This window comes from Haliotis rubra, unplaced genomic scaffold, assembly GCF_003918875.1.
Source record: "Haliotis rubra isolate DU_JTF1 unplaced genomic scaffold, ASM391887v1 Scf935, whole genome shotgun sequence".
In the NCBI taxonomy this organism is placed as follows: Eukaryota; Metazoa; Mollusca; class Gastropoda; order Lepetellida; family Haliotidae; genus Haliotis; species Haliotis rubra.
The window spans coordinates 241,718-264,164 of NW_025767674.1; the positions used below are offsets into that span (position 1 = coordinate 241,718).

General features: G+C 40.8%; 1 protein-coding gene across 1 annotated transcript; it reads left to right on the forward strand.

Annotated features, from left to right (window-relative positions):
* Window positions 1–18,214: 18,214 nt before the first annotated feature.
* LOC124264665 (transforming growth factor-beta-induced protein ig-h3-like) lies at window positions 18,215–19,884 on the forward strand. The gene is made up of 4 exons (XM_046699399.1): window positions 18,215–18,347; window positions 18,580–18,678; window positions 18,837–18,947; window positions 19,760–19,884. The coding sequence occupies exons 1-4, from the start codon at window positions 18,218–18,220 to the stop codon at window positions 19,870–19,872; spliced, it is 453 nt and encodes a 150-aa protein (XP_046555355.1). The 5' UTR covers window positions 18,215–18,217; the 3' UTR covers window positions 19,873–19,884.
* The last annotated feature ends 2,563 nt before the right edge of the window (window positions 19,885–22,447 follow it).

Genomic DNA, 22,447 nt, shown 5'->3' on the forward strand with positions numbered 1-22,447 from the left:
TTTGCCCTCAACTGCACTTACTATGGCAACGGCACAATCTGCCCCAACGGGACCTTTGCCCTCAACTGCACTTACTATGGCAACGGCACAATCTGCCCCAACGGGACCTTTGGCGTCAACTGCACTTACTATGGCAACGGCACAATCTGCCCCAACGGGACCTTTGGCGTCAACTGCACTTACTATGGCAACGGCACAATCTGCCCCAACGGGACCTTTGCCGTCAACTGCACTTACTATGGCAACGGCACAATCTGCCCCAACGGAACCTTGGGTGTCAACTGCACTCGCAATGGCAACGGAACCCATGGCAACAGCACATTTTGCCCTAACGGAACCTGGGGTGTTAACTGCTCTCACCATGGCAACGGCTCAATTTGCCCCAAACGGGACCTTTGGCGTCAACTGCACTTACTATGGCAACGGCACAATCTGCCCCAACGGGACCTTTGGCGTCAACTGCACTTACTATGGCAACGGCACAATCTGCCCCAACGGGACCTTTGGCGTCAACTGCACTTACTATGGCAACGGCACAATCTGCCCCAACGGGACCTTTGCCCTCAACTGCACTTACTATGGCAACGGCACAATCTGCCCCAACGGGACCTTTGGCGTCAACTGCACTTACTATGGCAACGGCACAATCTGCCCCAACGGGACCTTTGGCGTCAACTGCACTTACTATGGCAACGGCACAATCTGCCCCAACGGGACCTTTGCCCTCAACTGCACTTATTATGGCAATTGCACAATCTGCCCCAACGGGACCTTTGGCGTCAACTGCACTTACTATGGCAACGGCTCAATTTGCCCAAATGGGACCTTTGGCGTCAACAGCACTTACTATGGCAACGGCACAATCTGCCCCAACGGGACCTTTGGCGTCAACTGCTTTTACTATGGCAACGGCACAATCTGCCCCAACGGGACCTTTGGCGTCAACTGCACTTACTATGGCAACGGCACAATCTGCCCCAACGGAACCTTGGGTGTCAACTGCACTCGCAATGGCAACGGAACCCATGGCAACAGCACATTTTGCCCTAACGGAACCTGGGGTGTTAACTGCTCTCACCATGGCAACGGCTCAATTTGCCCCAACGGGACCTTTGGCGTCAACTGCACTTACTATGGCAACGGCACAATCTGCCCCAACGGAACCTTTGGCGTCAACTGCACTTACTATGGCAACGGCACTGAACTGCACTTACTATGGCAACGGCACAATCTGCCCCAACGGGACCTTTGGCGTCAACTGCACTTACTATGGCAACGGCACAATCTGCCCCAACGGGACCTTTGGCGTCAACTGCACTTACTATGGCAACGGCACAATCTGCCCCAACGGAACCTTGGGTGTCAACTGCACTCGCAATGGCAACGGAACCCATGGCAACAGCACATTTTGCCCCAACGGAACCTGGGGTGTTAACTGCTCTCACCATGGCAACGGCTCAATTTGGCCCAACGGGACCTTTGGCGTCAACTGCACTTACTATGGCAACGGCACAATCTGCCCCAACGGAACCTTGGGTGTCAACTGCACTATGAATGGCAACGGTACTCATGGCAATATGACGCATGGCAGTATAGCACATGTTCTAAGTCAGAGCTATGGTCAGTACAGCACCTTGATTGCGGACTTGATGAAAACTGGAACCTGGAGCGAGATCGAGAGTAAGTAACATTTACTTCTTGAAGACAAAATGTCACTCTTTGCTTTAACTTTGCCTTTGTTTCATTCGTTTTTTAGATTTGTTTCTAACGTGTTCATTAGTATAAGCAACGATTATACAACAATTCAGTCAATGATTGAACTGAAACATGAACTTGCCTTTGGGACCAAACACGTATTGGTGAACATGTCTCTTCCGTGAGTACACAATGCCTATAATCTCTTCCTGTAGGACCCCAAGTGACCCTTCTTGCGCCGACCAATGCAGCGTTCAGCAGCCTCCCGACGGCCTACCGAAACATCCTTGACAAGCAGGCCAATTTTCTGAAGAGTATGTACACCTCTTTGTTTCATATTCCACAAAATATTCACAAGTTACTTGACACTAACTGGGTACTTCTTTAATTTGTATTTACCTACACAAATAGATAAGCTGTATCAAATGACCATATCACACACAGTGTTGCAAGTGTGGGTGTGTTTATTCAGGCACAATGATGTACCACATCTTGGACGGCATCCACAGCCCCGATTCTCTGCATAAGAAAGACATGCTCACCTCTCTGGAGGGACACCGCATCCACGTCTCCATGCAGAACGGTGAGTCACATATCATCAGAGACTAAATGAGTCAGACAGAGCTAGTACACATTGAAAATGATAACCAGTACACACTGAAGACCCAATCCTGTACACTATTTGTGTCTGCTTTGTGTACAGGCCATGATTGTCTGGGTTAACCGTTTCTGACTACAACATTAAGTCAACACAAATTCACACCCATGTGTACAGACCTTTTTCTTGGACTTTTACACAGCATTCTTTTGACCTGTCAGCAATTTCATTAGACAATATATTGTGATAATCGAAATCAAGGGGAAAACAATGTTTTGCTTTGGCAACTCATTTGTTTGTGAACAAATCTAATGACAAAAGTCTGTCACAGAAATGGCTTACTATTACAATTTTTACTAATATTACGGCTCTGCTTATTATCAAGTCTTTAGTAAAGATCTTCACATTTGGTTTCCTGGACCTATTCAGACATGTTTTCCGATGTTTTCCTACTGGCTATGTATCAGTTAGTCATGATTCAAGTAATTCTATTTGCAAATTATTATCGCATGGCTCTCAAGAATATGCCTCGAAAAGGACTGACTCTTTCAAGACTGTTTAAGACTAACTAATTCGAATGTGCTTCAATTTCTTTGACGTCTGAAAAGAAGTCGATACATATCAACTCATTTGAGCCTACGCGATTTAGGAAACATTCTTATAAGCTCTCTCAACATGGCTTTCGAATCCTCAACCAGTGCTGTTTGAAACGGACTAAAACCATTTTGTTGGGAATACATTGCAGGTCACGTGCCCCAGTTCAACAAGGTCAGCATCATGAACGTGGTTCATGCCACCAACGGCGTCATCTACGTCCTGAACGGCGTCCTTCACCTTCCAAGCAGCCCTATTGTGTGAGGTAGACCAAAAGACCCTGCGAAAGAGATGCAATACTGCATCATGTAGAATGTTAAAATAAAATTCTACTCAGCACCTCAGACTTATCAACCGCTGCTTTTTATCTTACAACATTTGTCCAAACGCTAAATGTGCTGTACCTCAACTTGTCACATATCACCCTGCACTAAAGTCTTCTACACTAATTATTACACATGCTCAGACTCTAAATGTCAACTACTTTAATATAGTCAATATCTAACATTCAATATAGACTCATGGAAAAAAGAACCCCCGGTATTATATACAAAGCTGAATGTTTCGGTTAACAGTACGTTGGTAAAGCTAAAGTAAAGTCTTTTAAGTTTACAGTCATGAGAGACACATATCCCACCATGACGGAATCTCCACCAAAGGCAACAGTTGGTTGAACATTTTTGCTGCAGATGCTGTGTTTCGCTTCCTCTATTTTCACAAGCGTCCATGAGTTACAGTCACCTTTCGTCAGACCAATGTATTCTTTGCCAAGTCCTGCATCGATCGTATGTTTATTACCTCGGACTTATCAATCGTACTCCAGCACTAAACGCTGCTTTTTAAATGATAACATGTGTCCAAACACTAAGTATCAGCTGCCTCAACTTATTATACATGTCCCTTCATCAAAGTCTTCGACAATAATTGTTACACATGCTCAAACACTAAGTGTCAGCTGCCTCAACTTATTATGCATGTCCCATCATCAAAGTCTTCGACAATAATTGTTACACATGCTCAAACACTAAGTGTCAGCTACCTCAACTTATTATACATGTCCCATCATCAAAGTCTTCGACAATAATTGTTACGCATGCTCAAACACTAAATGTCAGCTACCTCAACTTGTTATACATGTCCCTTCATCAAAGTCTTCGACAATAATTGTTACACATGCTCAAACACTAAATGTCAAGCAGTCCTATTGTGTGAAGTAGAGCAGAAGTATCCCTGTGAAAGAGTGAGTGAGTGAGTGAGTGAGAGCAACAGGTAGAATGATGAAATACAATTATACTGCATGTATGTTTTCACCCCGGACTTATCAATAGTACCATAGTACTAAATGTGCTTTTTCACTGACAACATGTGTCCAAACACTAAAAGTCCGGTACCTCAACTTATTATACATATCCCTGCATCAAAGTATTCTACAATAATTATTACGCATGTTCAAACACAAAATGTAAATAACTTAAACATAATCAGTGTCCAATATTCCATATAACTCCCAGTCATTTTTTACAAAACGCAACAACTGCAATATATTTCTTATGGTGTAACACAATAAGTCGAAAATTAAATTTCTTCTGATCATCCTTTCACAAATATCAACATACACGTCGACTGAATGTCGTCTCCATAAACGTATGACACATACCCCACACTCTACCTGATATGTGAACGGCATAACTATGTATCAAATGGATTTGTATTCTTATGTATGACTTTATACGTTCAACGGAAACAACAGCTTGCCATACATTTTCATCTATGACACCACAGACGTTTGCAAGGTTAGACACGCCTGAAGACAAGGTGACATAATAAGGTCACTGTAACGCAGGTCATTTGGTGAGAATTTGCCGTGGATAAGGGCAACATATTTTCCTGATGTTTTGTTCACCAGGAGCCAAATCATTCCAATACGATCCACTATTATAACCGTATACATTTTCGTATCACAAATTGAAAGAAGTGAATCGTAGATTATTCAGTGATCTCATTATGAAATTACCAGCTTTCGCTAATCCCCAGCTGTATGAAAGGTCCCATATATGTCGGTGTTTCAATCTGAGATCAGATTAGATCCATGTCTGTTTATACCATGCTCATACGTTTCACAAACGTAAACGTTCAACACTTCGGACTTTGTTCCTTATGGAGACAATATCGGTTTATGCAAGCTGTAACGTAAGTTGCCGACTCGTACTGAAATCACCGAAGAATTGTTCAAAGAGCAAGGGATCAATTAAGTCTCACTCACTCACTCACTCACTGTTAGGTAAGTGGATTGATACGTGGCAGCATTATGACGATAGGACCGGTCGGCTTGGAGGCAGTTTGCTGTGTGTGGAACATCCTTCTATAACTGCAGCATTGATGCCATAACACTTCCGCCACCAAACTGTCGAAGTCGAACAACGCACGTCAACATACCGTTCACCTTTGCCCTGCCATCTGTGCAGTTTAGATGAAATCTCGACTCGTTAGTGACCAAACCACCATACCAATCTTGTCCCCAGTACCGTAGATGCTGTTTGTACCAGGCAACACGGGTCTGTCGGTGACGTTGGAGAAAAGTTGGACGTATTGCAGGCGGTCGGGGTCGGATGTATTACTCTCTCAGTCTGTTTCCTACAGTCCTGACACTGATTGGACGTAAGCCAGGAATGGTCCGAGCAGTCCAACTGCCAGTCTGGATTCCTTAGATGGGTCAGTTGAATGGGATAGTCTTGATGTGACGTTACGCGTGGACGGCCGGTATGAGGCAAATCCCATCATGTTGAAAAGGTCTCCATAGAGATGAGACCGTGTTTCGATGGACACCAACATGTCACTTCATTTTGGGACATTCCAGTCTCCTGCATACCCACGCCGCGGAGACGCTGATTTTCTGTAAGCCGTGGCATGAAGTGCGCGCAGTTTGGATTGAAGTCAACGTGTTTTCCACAACATTCAGAGGCGAGAGAGTAATCAACCGCACTTCAGTTTTCAATATCAGGTGTGAACTTCAGGTGTCAAAAGGCATGCAAAAAGTGAGGTAGTTCATTGTTCACAAAGTACTCGTGCAACGAGATACGTGACATCAAAGTTCATTCAAACTGCATTGTTACATGATTATTCAGGATTACTTGTTCAAACAAATTTTTAAATATCTTCTGTTTTATGGAATTATGGTATGCACGTTTAGATTTTTCTGTAGGGGCGGTGGGGCCTAGTGGTTAATGCATTGGATCGTCATGCCGAAGACCCGGGTTCGATTCCCCACATGGGTACAATGTGTGAAGCCCATTTCTGGTGTCCCCCGCCGTGGTATTGCTGGAATATTGCCAAAAACGGCGTATAACTAAACTCAGTCAGTCAGTCAGTAAGGTTTTCTGCTATAAGGGTAATGCTATTTTTGAGGGCATTATCATTTGCAGAAGCCCGAGGTCTTCCATGAACTGCCCGACGAAGGAAAAAGACCGAGGGCTTCTGCAAATGATAATGCCCTCAAAAAAAGCATTACCGTTGTTATTGCTAAAATACATGGAATTTGTGTTGAAAAGAAAAAGGAAACAATGATGGAATTTGACTGTAACTTCTGACGGGGTTGACTGACCGAATGCAATTACGTAATCGAACAATTCAAGTGACGTCACAACAGAACGTGACGATATTCGACCTTGGCCTTTGACAAGACCATGGCCTGCAACATGTCAAACTATGTCAGACACAACGACAGTTGTCAGGGTGTCCTCCCATTTGTGAGAACTCCCAGTTGTGAGACACATTAATTAATGGTTCAGTGCACATATGTGGTGTTTCCACATCCCTACAATGAAAGTGGGATCTGCCCAGCCCAGTACCCACAGAAGGCATAGTTCATTGATGAGTTCATTAAATAGTTCATTGAATATTTTATTTATTCAGAAGAATATGTAATTATGATAACACATTTTTCTTGACTATTAGGAAGTTTGAAAGTCATTTTGGTTTAAACATATTTTAGTATTATTTATGAAAATGAATTGGGATTGGTGAAGTATTACTGAAGGTTGTGTCTTGATGAGATAATCGTGGACGGATTCAACTATTTTCTGGTTTACACAAGGAGTAAATTCTTTGTTTCCGTTCAAAAAATTATCCAGGTTATAACGGGTAGTTGATATCCACAAGAGCAACATGCACTGTTTATTAAATGTCTGTTATACTTATCGGCGTTTGGGTCGCTAGATCCGAGCCTGAGGTGGCAGTGAACGATTTGACAAAAACAAGAGCCATAATTAAGATCAATATAAATCTTGTTTTCGGCTTTTGTAATTAGGTTTTAAAATTCTTTGAGACTGCATGACTCTTTGGAATTTGGTAGGGCATTCCATAAATTTATTGTGTCGCGTAGAAAGGGATTGGCATAAGGGGCTTTTCGACTGTAAAATTCAGAGTTATTTCAGAGTTATTTCTTAAACTATAGCTTGTAGTTTCGGAGACGCAGTAAATCTGAGTAGGTAAATTGATTTCTCTTTGATCACGAAGTTCCCTACACAAAGTGTTTACTTATTAAAGACATTTACCTGAGTATGTTAATCAATTTATCTTATAAAGTTTCATTAAGTTACCTCCACAAGATTCAATTACATAGCAAATCAGTTATTAGCTAGGGTGAATCTATTCTATCAGACAGGGGAGTATGGTGTGTTTTCGTTGTTAATTACCTACTCCACTGTCTCATAACTGGGAGTCTCACAACTGGGAGTTCTCACAAATGGGAGTAGACCGTTGTCAGTGTTCGTTTTTGGTCCAACAGCAACGTTAATAGTGCAATTGTTAAGGTTAGCACTAGCAAGAAAGCCAATATTACCGCTATTTAAAGCGGGAATTCGGGTTGCTTTGACTTGTTTGCCCCAGAATATCTGCCAGTCCAAAGCCAAAGTGGAATGAACCGACGCACCCACTATGACGTCACTTGACAACAGAACTGATAGTGGCCCGTCGTTAAGGTTGAACGGTCCAATATCATTTGCAGCGGCCGGCAAATTTCTGATAATAGGAGGGCCGTTTCATGATAATTCCATGTGTTTTAGCTATAATAGTATATAACCGACATCAGTCCTAACTGGTACTGTGAAGCAGTTACTTAATTCTTCAACTCTTCCCCCCACATACTGTTACACAGGAAACATACAATGTCCCATTGTCCACAGCTACGAACTATCATAAACGAATGAGCATTTGATGTTGGTTGCACTCGTCGTGAACGTCAAGGTCACAACGCTTACCTGTAGGCTCTTGATGTCTGAGTCCGTTGTTTGTAGGGTTTTGAAGCCATCTACTTGCTATAAAAGCATCTGATAGCATTGATGTGTGTGTTTGATTCATGGTGGCTGCTGTAACTATTGAACACACAAATCAATGACTGAAATTATGAGCAATGATCAAAATAACGCACACACAAAAACAACATGGTCGACTGTATCAAACATATTTATGAAACAAGCACCGGGTGTAAACTAATACATCGGTGCGTTATACACAGGCTAGACAAAGACACTACCAGAAGCAAAAGTATGTTAGAAATCGGATTTATAGACGAAACAATGTTCTAAAATCATGTAAGACCATTCGTACAAATTCACATGAACACCATCAGATGTAAACTAATACACTGGCCAACAAAACACGCTATACCAAGAGGAAATTATTTTATAAGTCGGATTTTCAAATCATGTTGGACCAATCGTACAAATTCAAATGCAAATTCTGGTTCAGCTGACGTAACTCCCTATAAATATATTCTTTAAAAGTTCCACATTCAGTTATGTACAGTTAAATCCTCACACATTATCTTTCCTAAACATAAGTATAACCCCATGACTGTCGACCCGGTTTGGTGTTCAGAAATCATTCTTATCGTAAGATGCGCCTGAGAGGATAAGGTGATCAGGTTCACCGTCTTGGTGGTTGATGCACGCCATCGTATCTCAGTTGCCTAGATAATGTTGATGTGTTTACTTTCTAATTTGTCTGAGTTTAGAGATTCACATATTGTACTTTGTGGCGACATGAACGCGCGAACAGGAGAGAGTAACAACCCCAAAGTGACATGTGTCGATGATAGAAACGTCACCAACATATTTGATGACGAGGAGGATATTCCTGTTGGGGATCGTAAATCACATGATAAGGTCATAAATAGTTTCGGACAAATTTTGATAGACATGTGTTATGCATTTCAGTTTTTTATTGCCAATGGTAGAGTGTTTGGAGATGAACAAGGTGAATATACTTTTGTCGGACAGCATGGCTGTAGTGTTAATAATTATTTCATATGTTCTCCTGATCTCTTTGAATATATAAGTATGTTGAATATAGGTGATCGATTAGATTCCGATCATCTGCCTTTAGAGCTCAAATGCCGATTTCCTTAAATGAACATGATTAAAGGTAAATCAACAGCGGATATCTCCTCTAATGAAAAAATTGTGTGGAATGAGTCTTTATATAAGACCTTTTTAGGAAATCTTCAAGAGAGAACCGCAGCTGGTTTTCAGTCGGTGTTTAATAAACTTGACAGTAATATAGAAGATGCTATTGATGATTTTGTAAGTATGATTTTAGATTCTGCAAGCTGTATGAAGAAACGTGCATCGATTGCACCGCCGCGAAACAATCCACCTCTATCTGCTCAGTGTAAGGCTGCACGACGGGTTGCACGAAAATCTCTAAAGACATGTAGACGTAAACGTAACGATATCAGTAGAAAACTATATTGTAAAGAACGAAATATATACAGAAACTGCTGTAGAAGATTTAAATCGGACCTGAGTAAACGAAATATCGATAACTTAACAAAGGCAACAATAAAGCCCGACCTCATTTTGGAAACAAATCAGATATTTAAAAAGTCGACCAACACGAAAAAATGTATTTCCGAAAGCGGAATGGTTAAATCATTTTAAAAATGTATTTCATAATGATTTTGTTTTTAATGATTCTTTTGATGATTGCCCTTTGCAGGATGATGCAACACCAGATATTTTAACTGCAGATATGTCAGACGTCGAATCACTTGTATTAGACTCACCCATAACAGGTAATGAAATATCAGAAGCGTTATTGCATTTGAAAAATGGAAAATCAGCTGGTCTTACCCTTGTTGTGATGGAAATGCTTAAAAGTTCAGAGTTTGTTACCATGCCCTTTTTGAATAAGTGTTTTAATACATTGTTTGAAAATGGTATTTTCCCCCGTCGTTGGGCGCGATCAATTATTGTTCCCTTACATAAGAAAGGTGATGTCACCGATCCAGATAATTATAGAGGAATTTCCCTTATGAGTATGTTAGGTAAAGTCTTTACATCTGTTCTAAATAACAGACTCATTAAATGGGCAAGTATGACAGATAACATTCCCGAATCACAAGCAGGCTTTAGAAAGAAATATTCAACTTCTGATCATATCTTTACACTATTTGGACTAGCCGAGAAATGTCTATCCCGTCGTAAGCGTAAATTATATGTAGCTTTCGTTGATTTCCGTAAAGCATTTGATTCTGTCAATCGTTCTAAATTGTGGTCTTCTTTAAGTAATGCTGGCCTGAAAGGTAGAATGTATTCAATTTTAAAAGCAATGTATACTAGTGTGATAGCTTGTGTACGTTGTGGTGATGATAAGACTGATTTTTTCGACTGCCCCGTTGGCTTAAGACAAGGATGTGTTGTGAGTCCAATTCTATTTTCCCTGTTTATCAACGAATTGTACTACGATATTATCGCAAATGGTTAGCATGGCATCCAAATGTTTCCAGATCTCTTAGAACTTTTTATTCTTTTATTTGCTGATGACGTAATTCTTTTATCAGAATCTGTAGTTGGACTACAAACCCAGTTAAATATTTTGGAACGGTGTACTAAAACATGGGATTTATCCGTTAATCTAGATAAACTAATATTGTTATATTTAGAAAAGGTGGCCGGATATCTTCTAAAGAAAGGTGGTCCTTTAATGACCAACCTGTTATTGTCTCTGATCATTACACTTATGTTGGTATTAAGTTTACATCTGCTATGAACTGGAAAACATCTGTTACTGAATTATCATTGAAAGCTAAGAAAGCATTGATACGTCTTTTATCTGCCTTGTGTAAAATTGGTGTGTGACGCCCAGTATTTACTTTAAACTATTTGATTGTCAAATTCAGCCTATTCTTTTGTATGGATCCGAGATTTGGGGATTCCAGAGATATGAATGCATAGAAAAAGTACAACTCATGGTCAGTAAGACTTTTTTAAATGTAGGACCCTCTACACCGAATTGTATGGTGTACGGTGAATGTGGGAGGTATCCCCTGTATATAAATGCTCATATTCGATGTATAAAATTCTGGTTTAAGATATTGTGTATGCAAGAACATAGATTACCCAAAAGGCTTATAACATGCTTGTTCATTTGGACAACATTGGTAAAGTGACGTGGGCATCTTATGTCAGAAATCTTCTGTTTGCATATGGTTATGGTTTTGTATGGTTAAGTCAGTCAGTTGATGATGCAAGTTTGATTTTAACTCAGTTTCGAGAAAGAAGTCTTAATATGTTTAATCAAGAATGGTATTCAGTAATAGATAAGAGTTCACGGTACAACTCTTGTAGAATATACAAATTACTACTCCAGCCGGAGAAATATCTGTCGTTTTTAATATTAGACGTTTTTATATTGAACGATGCAAGAGAATGTGCCCACTGTGTAATAGATAGATGTGGAAAATGAAATCCATGTTTTACTTGTATGTCCTTTGTATAAAGATTTGCATACGAAATATATAGCTGAATATTATCTATGTAAGCCACCTACATTAGCATTAAAACTACTTCTTTCATCAACTGACCAGCATGTAATAATAAAGCTGTCGTACTAGATCAATTATGCTCTTATTAAACGTATCAATCTGATAAAAAGTTTTGTAGCTCCATCGTATTTCACTACTTGTACATAATGTACTGCCTGTATCATGATTTGCTGTTTGGATCACTAATTACTACTTATTGCACCATATGTATAATGTATATGTATAACTCCGATGTATATGGGCCGGAGGCCTTTTGTACAATAAACATCTTTGACTTTGATAGACGTTGATGATGTCAATCACTGGATTGTCTGGTCCAGACTCGAATATTTACAGACCACCGCCTAGAGCTGGAATATTGCTAGGTGTAGCTAACATTGTATTTTGGCTGTCAGTGTGTTATAACTCCTTGCTGTCTATTTCAGTAGTATTTCACAGACGTTATTGTTTCTAGCCAAAACTGAAACATAGTTTAGTCAGTGTAAATGCGAATGTTTTATAAAAGTATGGTTTTAGGCACCTTTGTAACAACATTCCTGCTATGTCACGTCTGATGAGTAGGTTTACAACCCGACCTGTAGTATTGTAAGTGTAGATAAGGTATCTCAAGAAATCTATGATAGTATGGTTTTGAATGCGTTTAGCAACATTCCTTGAGTAGGTGTGCGTGTGCATGAGGGTGTAGGTGTGTCTATTTAATATGAAAACCACACCCACTGTCACTCCATGTAATATAAGAACCGTACCTAACGTCTCTAATTTTAGAATCACACCCAACTTCTTTATAGTTAAGATGAGAACCACACCCTTTTTATTTAATCTGAGAACCACACCAGCCGTCTCTTTATTTGATACCAGCCACATCCACCGTCTCTTTATTTGATATCAGAAACACACCCACCGTCTCTTTATTTGATATCAGAGCAACATCCACCGTCTCTTTATTTGATATCAGAGCAACATCCACCGTCTCTATAACTTATATGAGAACAAACTCCATCCACTCTTCATCTAATATTAGGACCGCCTTCTTTCATTTTTACTCTCATATCTGAAAGGTATATAAAGAAAACTATCACCGTCCAAAATTTAAAAAAACCCAGCATGAGCCCACACAAAACACTGTATCTAATATCAGAGCAACTTGCACCTTCTGTTTTTATAATATCAAAACTACCTTCACCTTCTGTTTACTTATCATTGGAATTGTGTCCACCCATTCTTTATCTCATACCAACTCCACCTAATCTATATATATCTGACATGTCTTCTCCCTCTCTTAACCTAATGTCAGAACCACCACCCTTTCAAAGTTTGAAATCAAATCTGTTTCCCAAGCCTCTTACACTCTACCCCATGTATGATATCACAATCATCTCAATTCACTGCACATCACCCCAGGTTTTAATTGATACCAGAACTCTCGCTCGGCTCTCACATAAAAGGATTGGTTCCAGTATTTGGAATTATGAAATACATGTATCTAACATGTGTTCGTTACAGAAAGATAATTCTAAATATATGTCGTGCCTTTATATACCGATTCTTATCAACCATGTGATTCTCTTGACCAATCAAATCTCAAGATAAAAGACCAACGCAAGATAAACTTTCCGCCAGCCAATATAAAGACTGTTTTGACTCAGTTTCAGCAGTTGTTCCTGCAGAATGAAGACCCTTCTCATCAGCTTAGTGGCGGCCACGGTGCTCGGGGTGGTGATGTCTCTTCCCTTCCAACGGGACACACTTAAACAGCTAATACCTCTTGCCAAGAGCCTGGGGGCGACGAAGTTCGCCCACTTTGTTCACGAAGCCAACCTGACAGCTAACTTCACAAGGAAAGGTAATTCAATGCAGCTATATGACAGGCTTCGTTCAGAGTGGTTCAATGTCGATGGCATATCCATGTCAGTGTCGTAGATTTACTTTTGCCTGTGAAGATTATACAATACTAATACAGTCTGAAATAGTGTTGGGGAAAAGCACAATTAGGCAAGGGGATAAGGGATCTGCCACTTGTCAACACTCGCTCCTTTCTGTAACCTCGAAGAAGATTTGTCCATGATTCTCATGCGCTATACGCGAAAATACGACAAACCAATCAGAATGCACGTAAAGAACTGGGATAACAAATTTACAAACTTATTTTACTTAAATATCCATCTTGAGTACTGAAAGGAAAATAACTAAGTTCCAAAAACCATATATATTGGAATATATTAGGCATATCGTAATTCATAAATTGTTATAAATCGAAGCTATATATGCAGTGCATGAGAGAAGTGATCACCAAAGATGGTTATAGCATTCATATCTTGAGACGATTCAAAAGGTAGTTTTATCACAAGTCGTGTTATAAAATATATTCTTAAGTGGTGCTCTTATAGACAACGATTAAAGATTTGAAGATTGTTTAAGAGAAAGATAAGATAGATGTAGTAGATCTTTGCACATATCTTTTGTTTTAATTAGGGCTGGATATTGCCCTGAGTTATATATTGCAATATATTGTAATAATTTAAGAGATATAGCAATACATATGTGATATATTGACTGGAAGGTTTATGCCGAAGTGCGTACATCATAAATTCATAGTAGCTCTCTGTGTGCGACATCATCTTCTTAGTTGCTGTTCTTAGTTGCTGTTACAACATACTTTCAGGCTCCACGTCCCCATTGTGTATGGTTGTATGCCAATCGTTTGCAGATAGATAAAATGATATAGAGCCTTAACGTGGAATGTTTGATTGAAGTATTGCAACATAATGATAAAGATAATAGTATAACATGAATTTCAGCGTCAGTGTTGTTTGCTTCAACAGAATGCACTTCAATGTAGTGTGTAATTATTGTTACTGTATGTCAGTGATTCATTCAGATTCAACTCCAATATAAACATGTGATAACATGAACTATTGCAAAATGAAACAAACATATGATTTAGTTTAACTACTTGAGCTTAAAATCCAATTACTAAGAACCTTGACTAGAATGTCATTATACAGTCCTACAAAATTGAGACTTAGACATTTATGATAAATTGATATCATATGTCCCATTATGAAATAAACAAAAATAACAATTGTGAATTGTAAAATGGTCACTCAGACCCAGAGCCTCTACTAATAAGTCCAAAGAAACAAATGGTCCATTTGAGGCCACTTAATTCCTCAAAATGAAACCATTCAAACGCACAAAACGTAAAGCATTTGGTAGAATATATGGCACTTTTGGAGCCACTTATAATGTCACTTCCACTTGTAAAATGTTACATGGAAATCAAGGGCAGATAATTCAAAGGGAGCTAACTCTGGATGACCCAATATATTGCAGAATCTGAACCATACCGCGATGATATCGCGAGATACTGTACCGATATCTACCGGTTTACCGGCATTATTGCATAGCCCTAGTTTTAATAAGAGATCAAACATTATTTGTAAAGGGAAACGTTTGCCATTGTTTTCTACGCTGGAATTATGCAATGGTTTACTATAAAGGCTAGCTTCTTTTATCAAAATACGGAAATAAATGCTGATGGAATTGCTTTATCAAACATTAAAAGACTAAAAACGAAAGATTTTACTGACGCAGTACACATTTTCAGGAACAAGTGGTTTCTTTGTGACAGGTGCCTTCAGTAGGGCAGCCGCTCTCGTAGTTATCGAACATATGTTATATTTGCCATTTAACATCGATGCAAAGCATATGCGTATGAAACTTTGCTTCTTTTGTTGAATATGAGGCTATGCCGTTACTTGTTGTTTCAGCTGGGAACTTCACCCTGTTCGTCCCAGACAACAAGGCCTTCCATGGTCTGTCTAGAAACATCACAGGAAACAAGACCCTGCTGAGACAGCTCATCCTCTTCCACTCCGTCAATGGAACTTACAACAAATCCGAATTGATCCGAAACAAGAAACTGAGGACGCTGTCTGGAAGATTCCTGCACTTTAACCACACCAAGACTAAGGTAAGCAAGAACGACAAATACTAAAGTGGAGATTCCAGTATTATAATCACGCTAAGACCAAGGTAAATAAGGACGTCAGATAATGTAGTGGATATTATTGTTCTTTAACCACACTAAAACCAAGGTAAACAAGAACGACAGAAATATACTGGAAATTCATGTTCTTTAACCAAACTAAGACCAAGGTAAACAAGGACCACAAATACTATAGTGGCGAGTCCAGTATTATAATCATACTAAGACCAAGGTAAACAAGAACGACAGAAAGTATATTGGAGATTCCTGTTCTTTAATCCCACTAAGACCAAGGTAAACAAGGACAACAGACGCTGATATGTGAATTCATTTACTTTAATGATATTTAGACCAAGGCAAACAAGAATAACGCACTTTTGAGTAGATTTCTCTGTTTCAACGACACAAATACCACACTGCACTGCCTTCCATAAGACCAAGGTACACAAAACTCACTGCAGATTTCGACTTTGGCCATACTGATTTAGAGCTTAGGCATTCTATTCTCTCCTTTTTTTCGTTAATGCAGGCAGTGTTCGTGAACGGTGTCAATATCACGGGATTCAACAAGAGAGCCTCCAACGGCTTCATCTTCCTTGTCAGCAAGGTCGTGCTAAACGGATCAGGACTGCTCAACAAAACCAACAACAAAACGTCTGGACAACTCCGCCGTCAAGCATATGTCCTGTGTCGTAATGGCACTTCGGGAAAAAACTGCACTCATCTTGGCAACGGTGCCCATGGAAACTTCACCCATAGCGCCAACACTGTCAATCGCCCAATCCAACATGCCAATGGCTCAATATGCATTAACGGGACTTACGGGAGAAACTGCACCCACCATGGCAACGGTACCCGTGGAAACTACACCAACCACCCAATCCAGCATGCCAATTTCTCAGGATGCATTAACGGGACTTACGGGGGAAACTGCACCCTCCATGGCAAGGGTACCAATGGAAACTTCACCAATTACCCAATCCAGCATGCCAATTTCTCAGGATGCATTAACGGGACTTACGGGAGAAACTGCACCAACCATGGCAACGGTACCAATGGAAACTTCACCAATTACCCAATCCAGCATGCCAATTTCTCAGGATGCATTAACGGGACTTACGGGAGAAACTGCACCAACCATGGCAACGGTACCAATGGAAACTTCACCAATTACCCAATCCAGCATGCCAATTTCTCAGGATGCATTAACGGGACTTACGGGAGAAACTGTACCCTCCATGGCAACGGTATACATGGAAACTTCACCAATTACCCAATCCAGCATGCCAATTTCTCAGGATGCATTAACGGGACTTACGGGAGAAACTGCACCCTCCATGGCAACGGTACCAATGGAAACTTCACCAATTACCCAATCCAGCATGCCAATTTCTCAGGATGCATTAACGGGACTTACGGGAGAAACTGCACCAACCATGGCAACGGTACCAATGGAAACTTCACCAATTACCCAATCCAGCATGCTAATTTCTCAGGATGCATTAACGGGACTTACGGAAGAAACTGCAGCCTCCATGGCAACGGTACCAATGGAAACTTCACCAATTACCCAATCCAGCATGCCAATTTCTCAGGATGCGTTAACGGGACTTACGGAAGAAACTGCACCCCCCATGGCAACGGTACCAACGGAAACTTCACCAATTACCCAATCCAGCATGCCAATTTCTCAGGATGCATTAACGGGACTTACGGGAGAAACTGTACCCTCCATGGCAACGGTACCAATGGAAACTTCACCAATTACCCAATCCAGCATGCCAATTTCTCAGGATGCATTAACGGGACTTACGGAAGAAACTGTACCCTCCATGGCAACGGTATACATGGAAACTTTACCAATTACCCAATCCAGCATGCCAATTTCTCAGGATGCATTAACGGGACTTACGGGAGAAACTGCACCCTCCATGGCAACGGTACCAACGGAAACTTCACCAATTACCCAATCCAGCATGCCAATTTCTCAGGATGCATTAACGGGACTTACGGAAGAAACTGCAGCCTCCATGGCAACGGTACCAATGGAAACTTCACCAATTACCCAATCCAGCATGCCAATTTCTCAGGATGCATTAACGGGACTTACGGGAGAAACTGCACCCTCCATGGCAACGGTACCAATGGAAACTTCACCAATTACCCAATCCAGCATGCCAATTTCTCAGGATGCATTAACGGGACTTACGGGAGAAACTGCACCCACCATGGCAACGGTACCCATGGAAACTTCACATATAACGCCAACACTGTCAATCATCTAATCCAGCATGCCAATGGCTCAATATGCATCAACGGAACATGGGGTAGAAACTGCACTAGCACTGGCAACGGAACCCATGGCAACAGCACATTTTGCCCCAATGGAACCTGGGGTGTTAACTGTTCTCACCATGGCAACGGCTCAATTTGCCCCAATGGGACCTTTGGCGTCAACTGCACTTACTATGGCAACGGCACAATCTGCCCCAACGGAACCTTGGGTATCAACTGCACTATGAATGGCAACGGTACTCATGGCAATATGACGCATGGCAGTATAGCACATGTTCTAAGTCAGAGCTATGGTCAGTACAGCACCTTGATTGCGGACTTGATGAAAACTGGAACCTGGAGCGAGATCGAGAGTAAGTAACACATTTACTTCTTGAAGACAGAATGTCAGTCTTTGCTTTCACTGTGCCTTTGTTTCATTCGTTTTTCTGATTTGTTTCTAACGTGTTCATTAGTATAAGCCACGGTAATACAACAATGCTGTCAATGATTAAACTGAAACATGAACTTGTCTTTGGGGCCAAACACGTATTGCTGAACATGTCTCTTCCGTGAATACACAATGCCTATAATCTCTTCCTGTAGGACCCCAAGTGACCCTTCTTGCGCCGACCAATGCAGCGTTCAGCAGCCTCCCGACGGCCTACCGAAACAACCTTGACAAGCAGGCCAATTTTCTGAAGAGTATGTACACCTCTTTGTTTCATATTCCACAAAATATTCACACGTTACTTGACACTAACTGGGTATTTCTTCAATTTGTATTTACCTACACAAATAGATCAGCTGTATCAAATGACCATATCACACACAGTGTTGCAAGTGTGGGTGTGTTTTTTCAGGTACAATGATGTACCACATCTTGGACGGCATCCACGGCCCCGATTCTCTGCATCAGAACGACATGCTCACCTCTCTGGAGGGACACCGCATCCACGTCTCCATGCAGAACGGTGAGACACATATCATCAGAGACTAAATGAGTCAGACAGAGCTAGTACACATTGAAAATGATAACCAGTACACACTGAAGACCCAGTCCTGTACACTATTTGTGTCTGCTTTGTGTACAGGCCATGATTGTCTGGGTTAACCGTTTCTGACTACAACATTAAGTCAACACAAATTCACACCCATGTGTACAGACCTTTTCTTGGACTTTTACACAGCATTCTTTTGACCTGTCAACAATTTCATTGGACAATATATTGTGATAAGATAATCGAGGTCGAGATCATTGGATATTGAATGGATATTTTTTCATCAAACTGTTCAATTCGAGGGAAAACAATGTTTTGCTTTGGCAACTCATTTGTTTGTGAAGAAATCTAATGACAAAAGTCTGTCACAGAAATGGCTTACTATTACAATTTTTACTAATATTACGGCTCTGCTTATTATCAAGTCTTTAGTAAAGATCTTCACATTTGGTTTCCTGGACCTATTCAGACATGTTTTCCGATGTTTTCCTACTGGCTATGTATCAGTTAGTCATGATTCAAGTAATTCTATTTGCACATTATTATCGCATGGCTCTCAAGAATATGCCTCGAAAAGGACTGACTCTTTCAAGACTGTTTAAGACTAACTAATTCGAATGTGCTTCAATTTCTTTGACGTCTGAAAAGACGGCGATATATACCAAATCATTTGAGCCTACGCGATTTAGGAAACATTCTTATAAGCTCTCTCAACATGGCTTTCTAATCCTCAACCAGTGCTGTTTGAAACGGCCTAAAACCATTTTGTTGGGAATACATTGCAGGCCACGTGCACCAGTTCAACAGGGTCAGCATTATGAACGTGATTCATGCCACCAACGGCGTCATCTACGTCCTGAACGGAGTCCTTCACCTTCCAAGCAGCCCTATTGTATGAAGTAGAGCAGAAGTAACCCGTGAAAGAGTGTGAGTGAGTTTAGTTTTACGCCGCACTCAGCAATATTCCAGCTATATGGCGGCGGTCTGTAAATAATCGAGTCTGGACCAGACAATCCAGTGATTAACAGCATGAGTATCGATCTACGCAATTGGGATACGATGACATGTGTCAACCACCCGATCCCGTTAGTCGCCTTTTACGACAAGCATTTGTTACTGAAGATCAGTTCTAACCCGGATCTTCACGGGTCCCCTGTGAAAGAGATGTAATACTGCTTCACGTAGAATGTTGAAATAAAATGATACTGCATCGGCCGTATGTGTTTTCCTCCGACTTATCTATCGTGTTCCAGCACTAATCGCTGTTTCTTTAACTTATATCATATATCCAAACACTAAATGTCCGGTACCTCAACTTGCCACACATGTTCCTGCATCAAAGTCTACTTCAGTAGTTATTACGCATGCTCACACACACTGAATGCCCGGTACCTCAACTTGCCACACATGTTCCTGCATCAAAGTCTACTACAGTAGTTATTACGCAAGCTCACACACACTGAATGTCCGGTACCTCAACTTGCCACACATGTTCCTGCATCAAAGTCTACTACAGTAGTAATTACGCATGCTCACACACACTGAATGTCAAGGCCATCTATGGCCGACAAGTGAGTATGATTGCCGATGGTTTTGGAGAAAATGCCTGCTTACTGTCGAGGAAATGATTTGTAGATGTTGCAATAAGATTTTAGACCCGTGGAATGCCGCTGCCGATCGAATATAGCCCTACATAGGTGCTGTCGACGTGGCTGGAATTAATAAACGAATTTAAAAGGTGAGTTTTCGCTGTCTTGGGTGATTCAAATTTTTGGCTTGGAATTGCGAAGGTAGCCGTTTTCGGTGAGTCGTGGCGTATAACTTTTGAAATAATGATCCGATTGTGACCATTTATAGCTCATTTTGTAGGCAAATCATCTCGTTTTCGATCCGTAGGCCTCAACGGGGCCTTAAAAATAGTTTACGTGGTGAAATCTAACTTTGATCGAGGAGGGGGTGGTTCCGTCGTTACATCCCTTTCCTTTTTATATAGTACTAGGGTAGGGTCTATATACCTATATGTCTTCTAATGTTGTTACTAAGCGTGACACGCCCCTGTGGTTAAACCTAAAACTATGCTTCGTCCATGTAGATCTGTTATCTCAAGAAGAGATATGAACATTATTTTATAATGGTATGGTTTCAGTCCTGCAATATAACGTCGAGCGACAGAAAAAGTAGGTTTCAAACGAGAATAAATGAAATATGAACTGGCCGTTCTGTAAGGTACAACACTGAGATGTTGTTTTATTAGGGCAGCAAACAGGAAACTCCTTGCAGTGTCGTCTTGTGGTGCTCGTGCCTCGCTAAATGTCGATGTGAGTAACTGAAGTACAGGTGACAGACCTGGCGAAAGGAACACCCAAAAGCCTAGGTTACACAAAACAGATGTTTGCCCAGTGACTTCTATAGCAATATCATAATTAATCAAAATTAACTAAGCTAAACAGACCAACCCCAGGTCTGCACAAAATGTCACCAGCTTGAAAGTATCTGTGCTCAGTCAACATGTCATTATGTTAAAAACAGCTCTAAATATCTGAAAATGTTTTCAGTTTTAATCAGTAGATGGAATTACATTAAAACACACACACACACACACACACACACACACACACACACACACACACACACACACACACACACACACACACACACACACACACACACACACACACACACACAAAATCTTAAACAAAATCATCCAATCAAAGCTGCAAGATGGTTCAGTCTTCTCTGAAACTGCTTGATAAACTACGGATTCTGATTTGGTGTAGTGAACTGTGAAGTGTGACCCAGATCATCACCTTGGTTTCTGATGACTTGGTTCTGTCCGAAGCGTATTTTAGAATTTGCAGCAAACACGAAAGTATGCAGTCTGCTGGACCACTCTGCACATTGTTCACACATATGGTAATGCTCACTATACAATATCGTCCAAAGTAGAACGGGACCAAACTGAGGCTTGAAGGTTTTAAGTGGTATCCACCTATGTATTAAGTGATATCTCCAGAATTTAATTATTAAACATCGGAACCACACCTACCTTTTCTTTAATTAATATCATAATTACACCCACCTTCTCTATATTTAAAATCAGAACCACACACACTTTCTCCTTTATTCACAAAATATTGCCACACCCACCTTTTCTTTAACTGATATCACCCGTGAAGATCCGGGTTAGAATTGATCTTCAGTAACCCCTGCTTGTCGTAAGAGGCGACTGACGGGATCGGGTGGTCAGGCTCGCTGACTTGGTTGACACATATCTTCGTATCCGAATTGCGTAGATCGATGATCATGTTGTTGATCACTGGATTGTCTGGTCCAGAGTGATTGAGTAAGCTTAGCTTTACGCCACACTCAGCAATATTCCAGCTATATGGCGGCAGTCTGCAAATAATCGAGTCTGGACCAGAAAATCCAGTGATCAACAGCATGAGCATCGATCTGCGCAATTGGGAACCGAT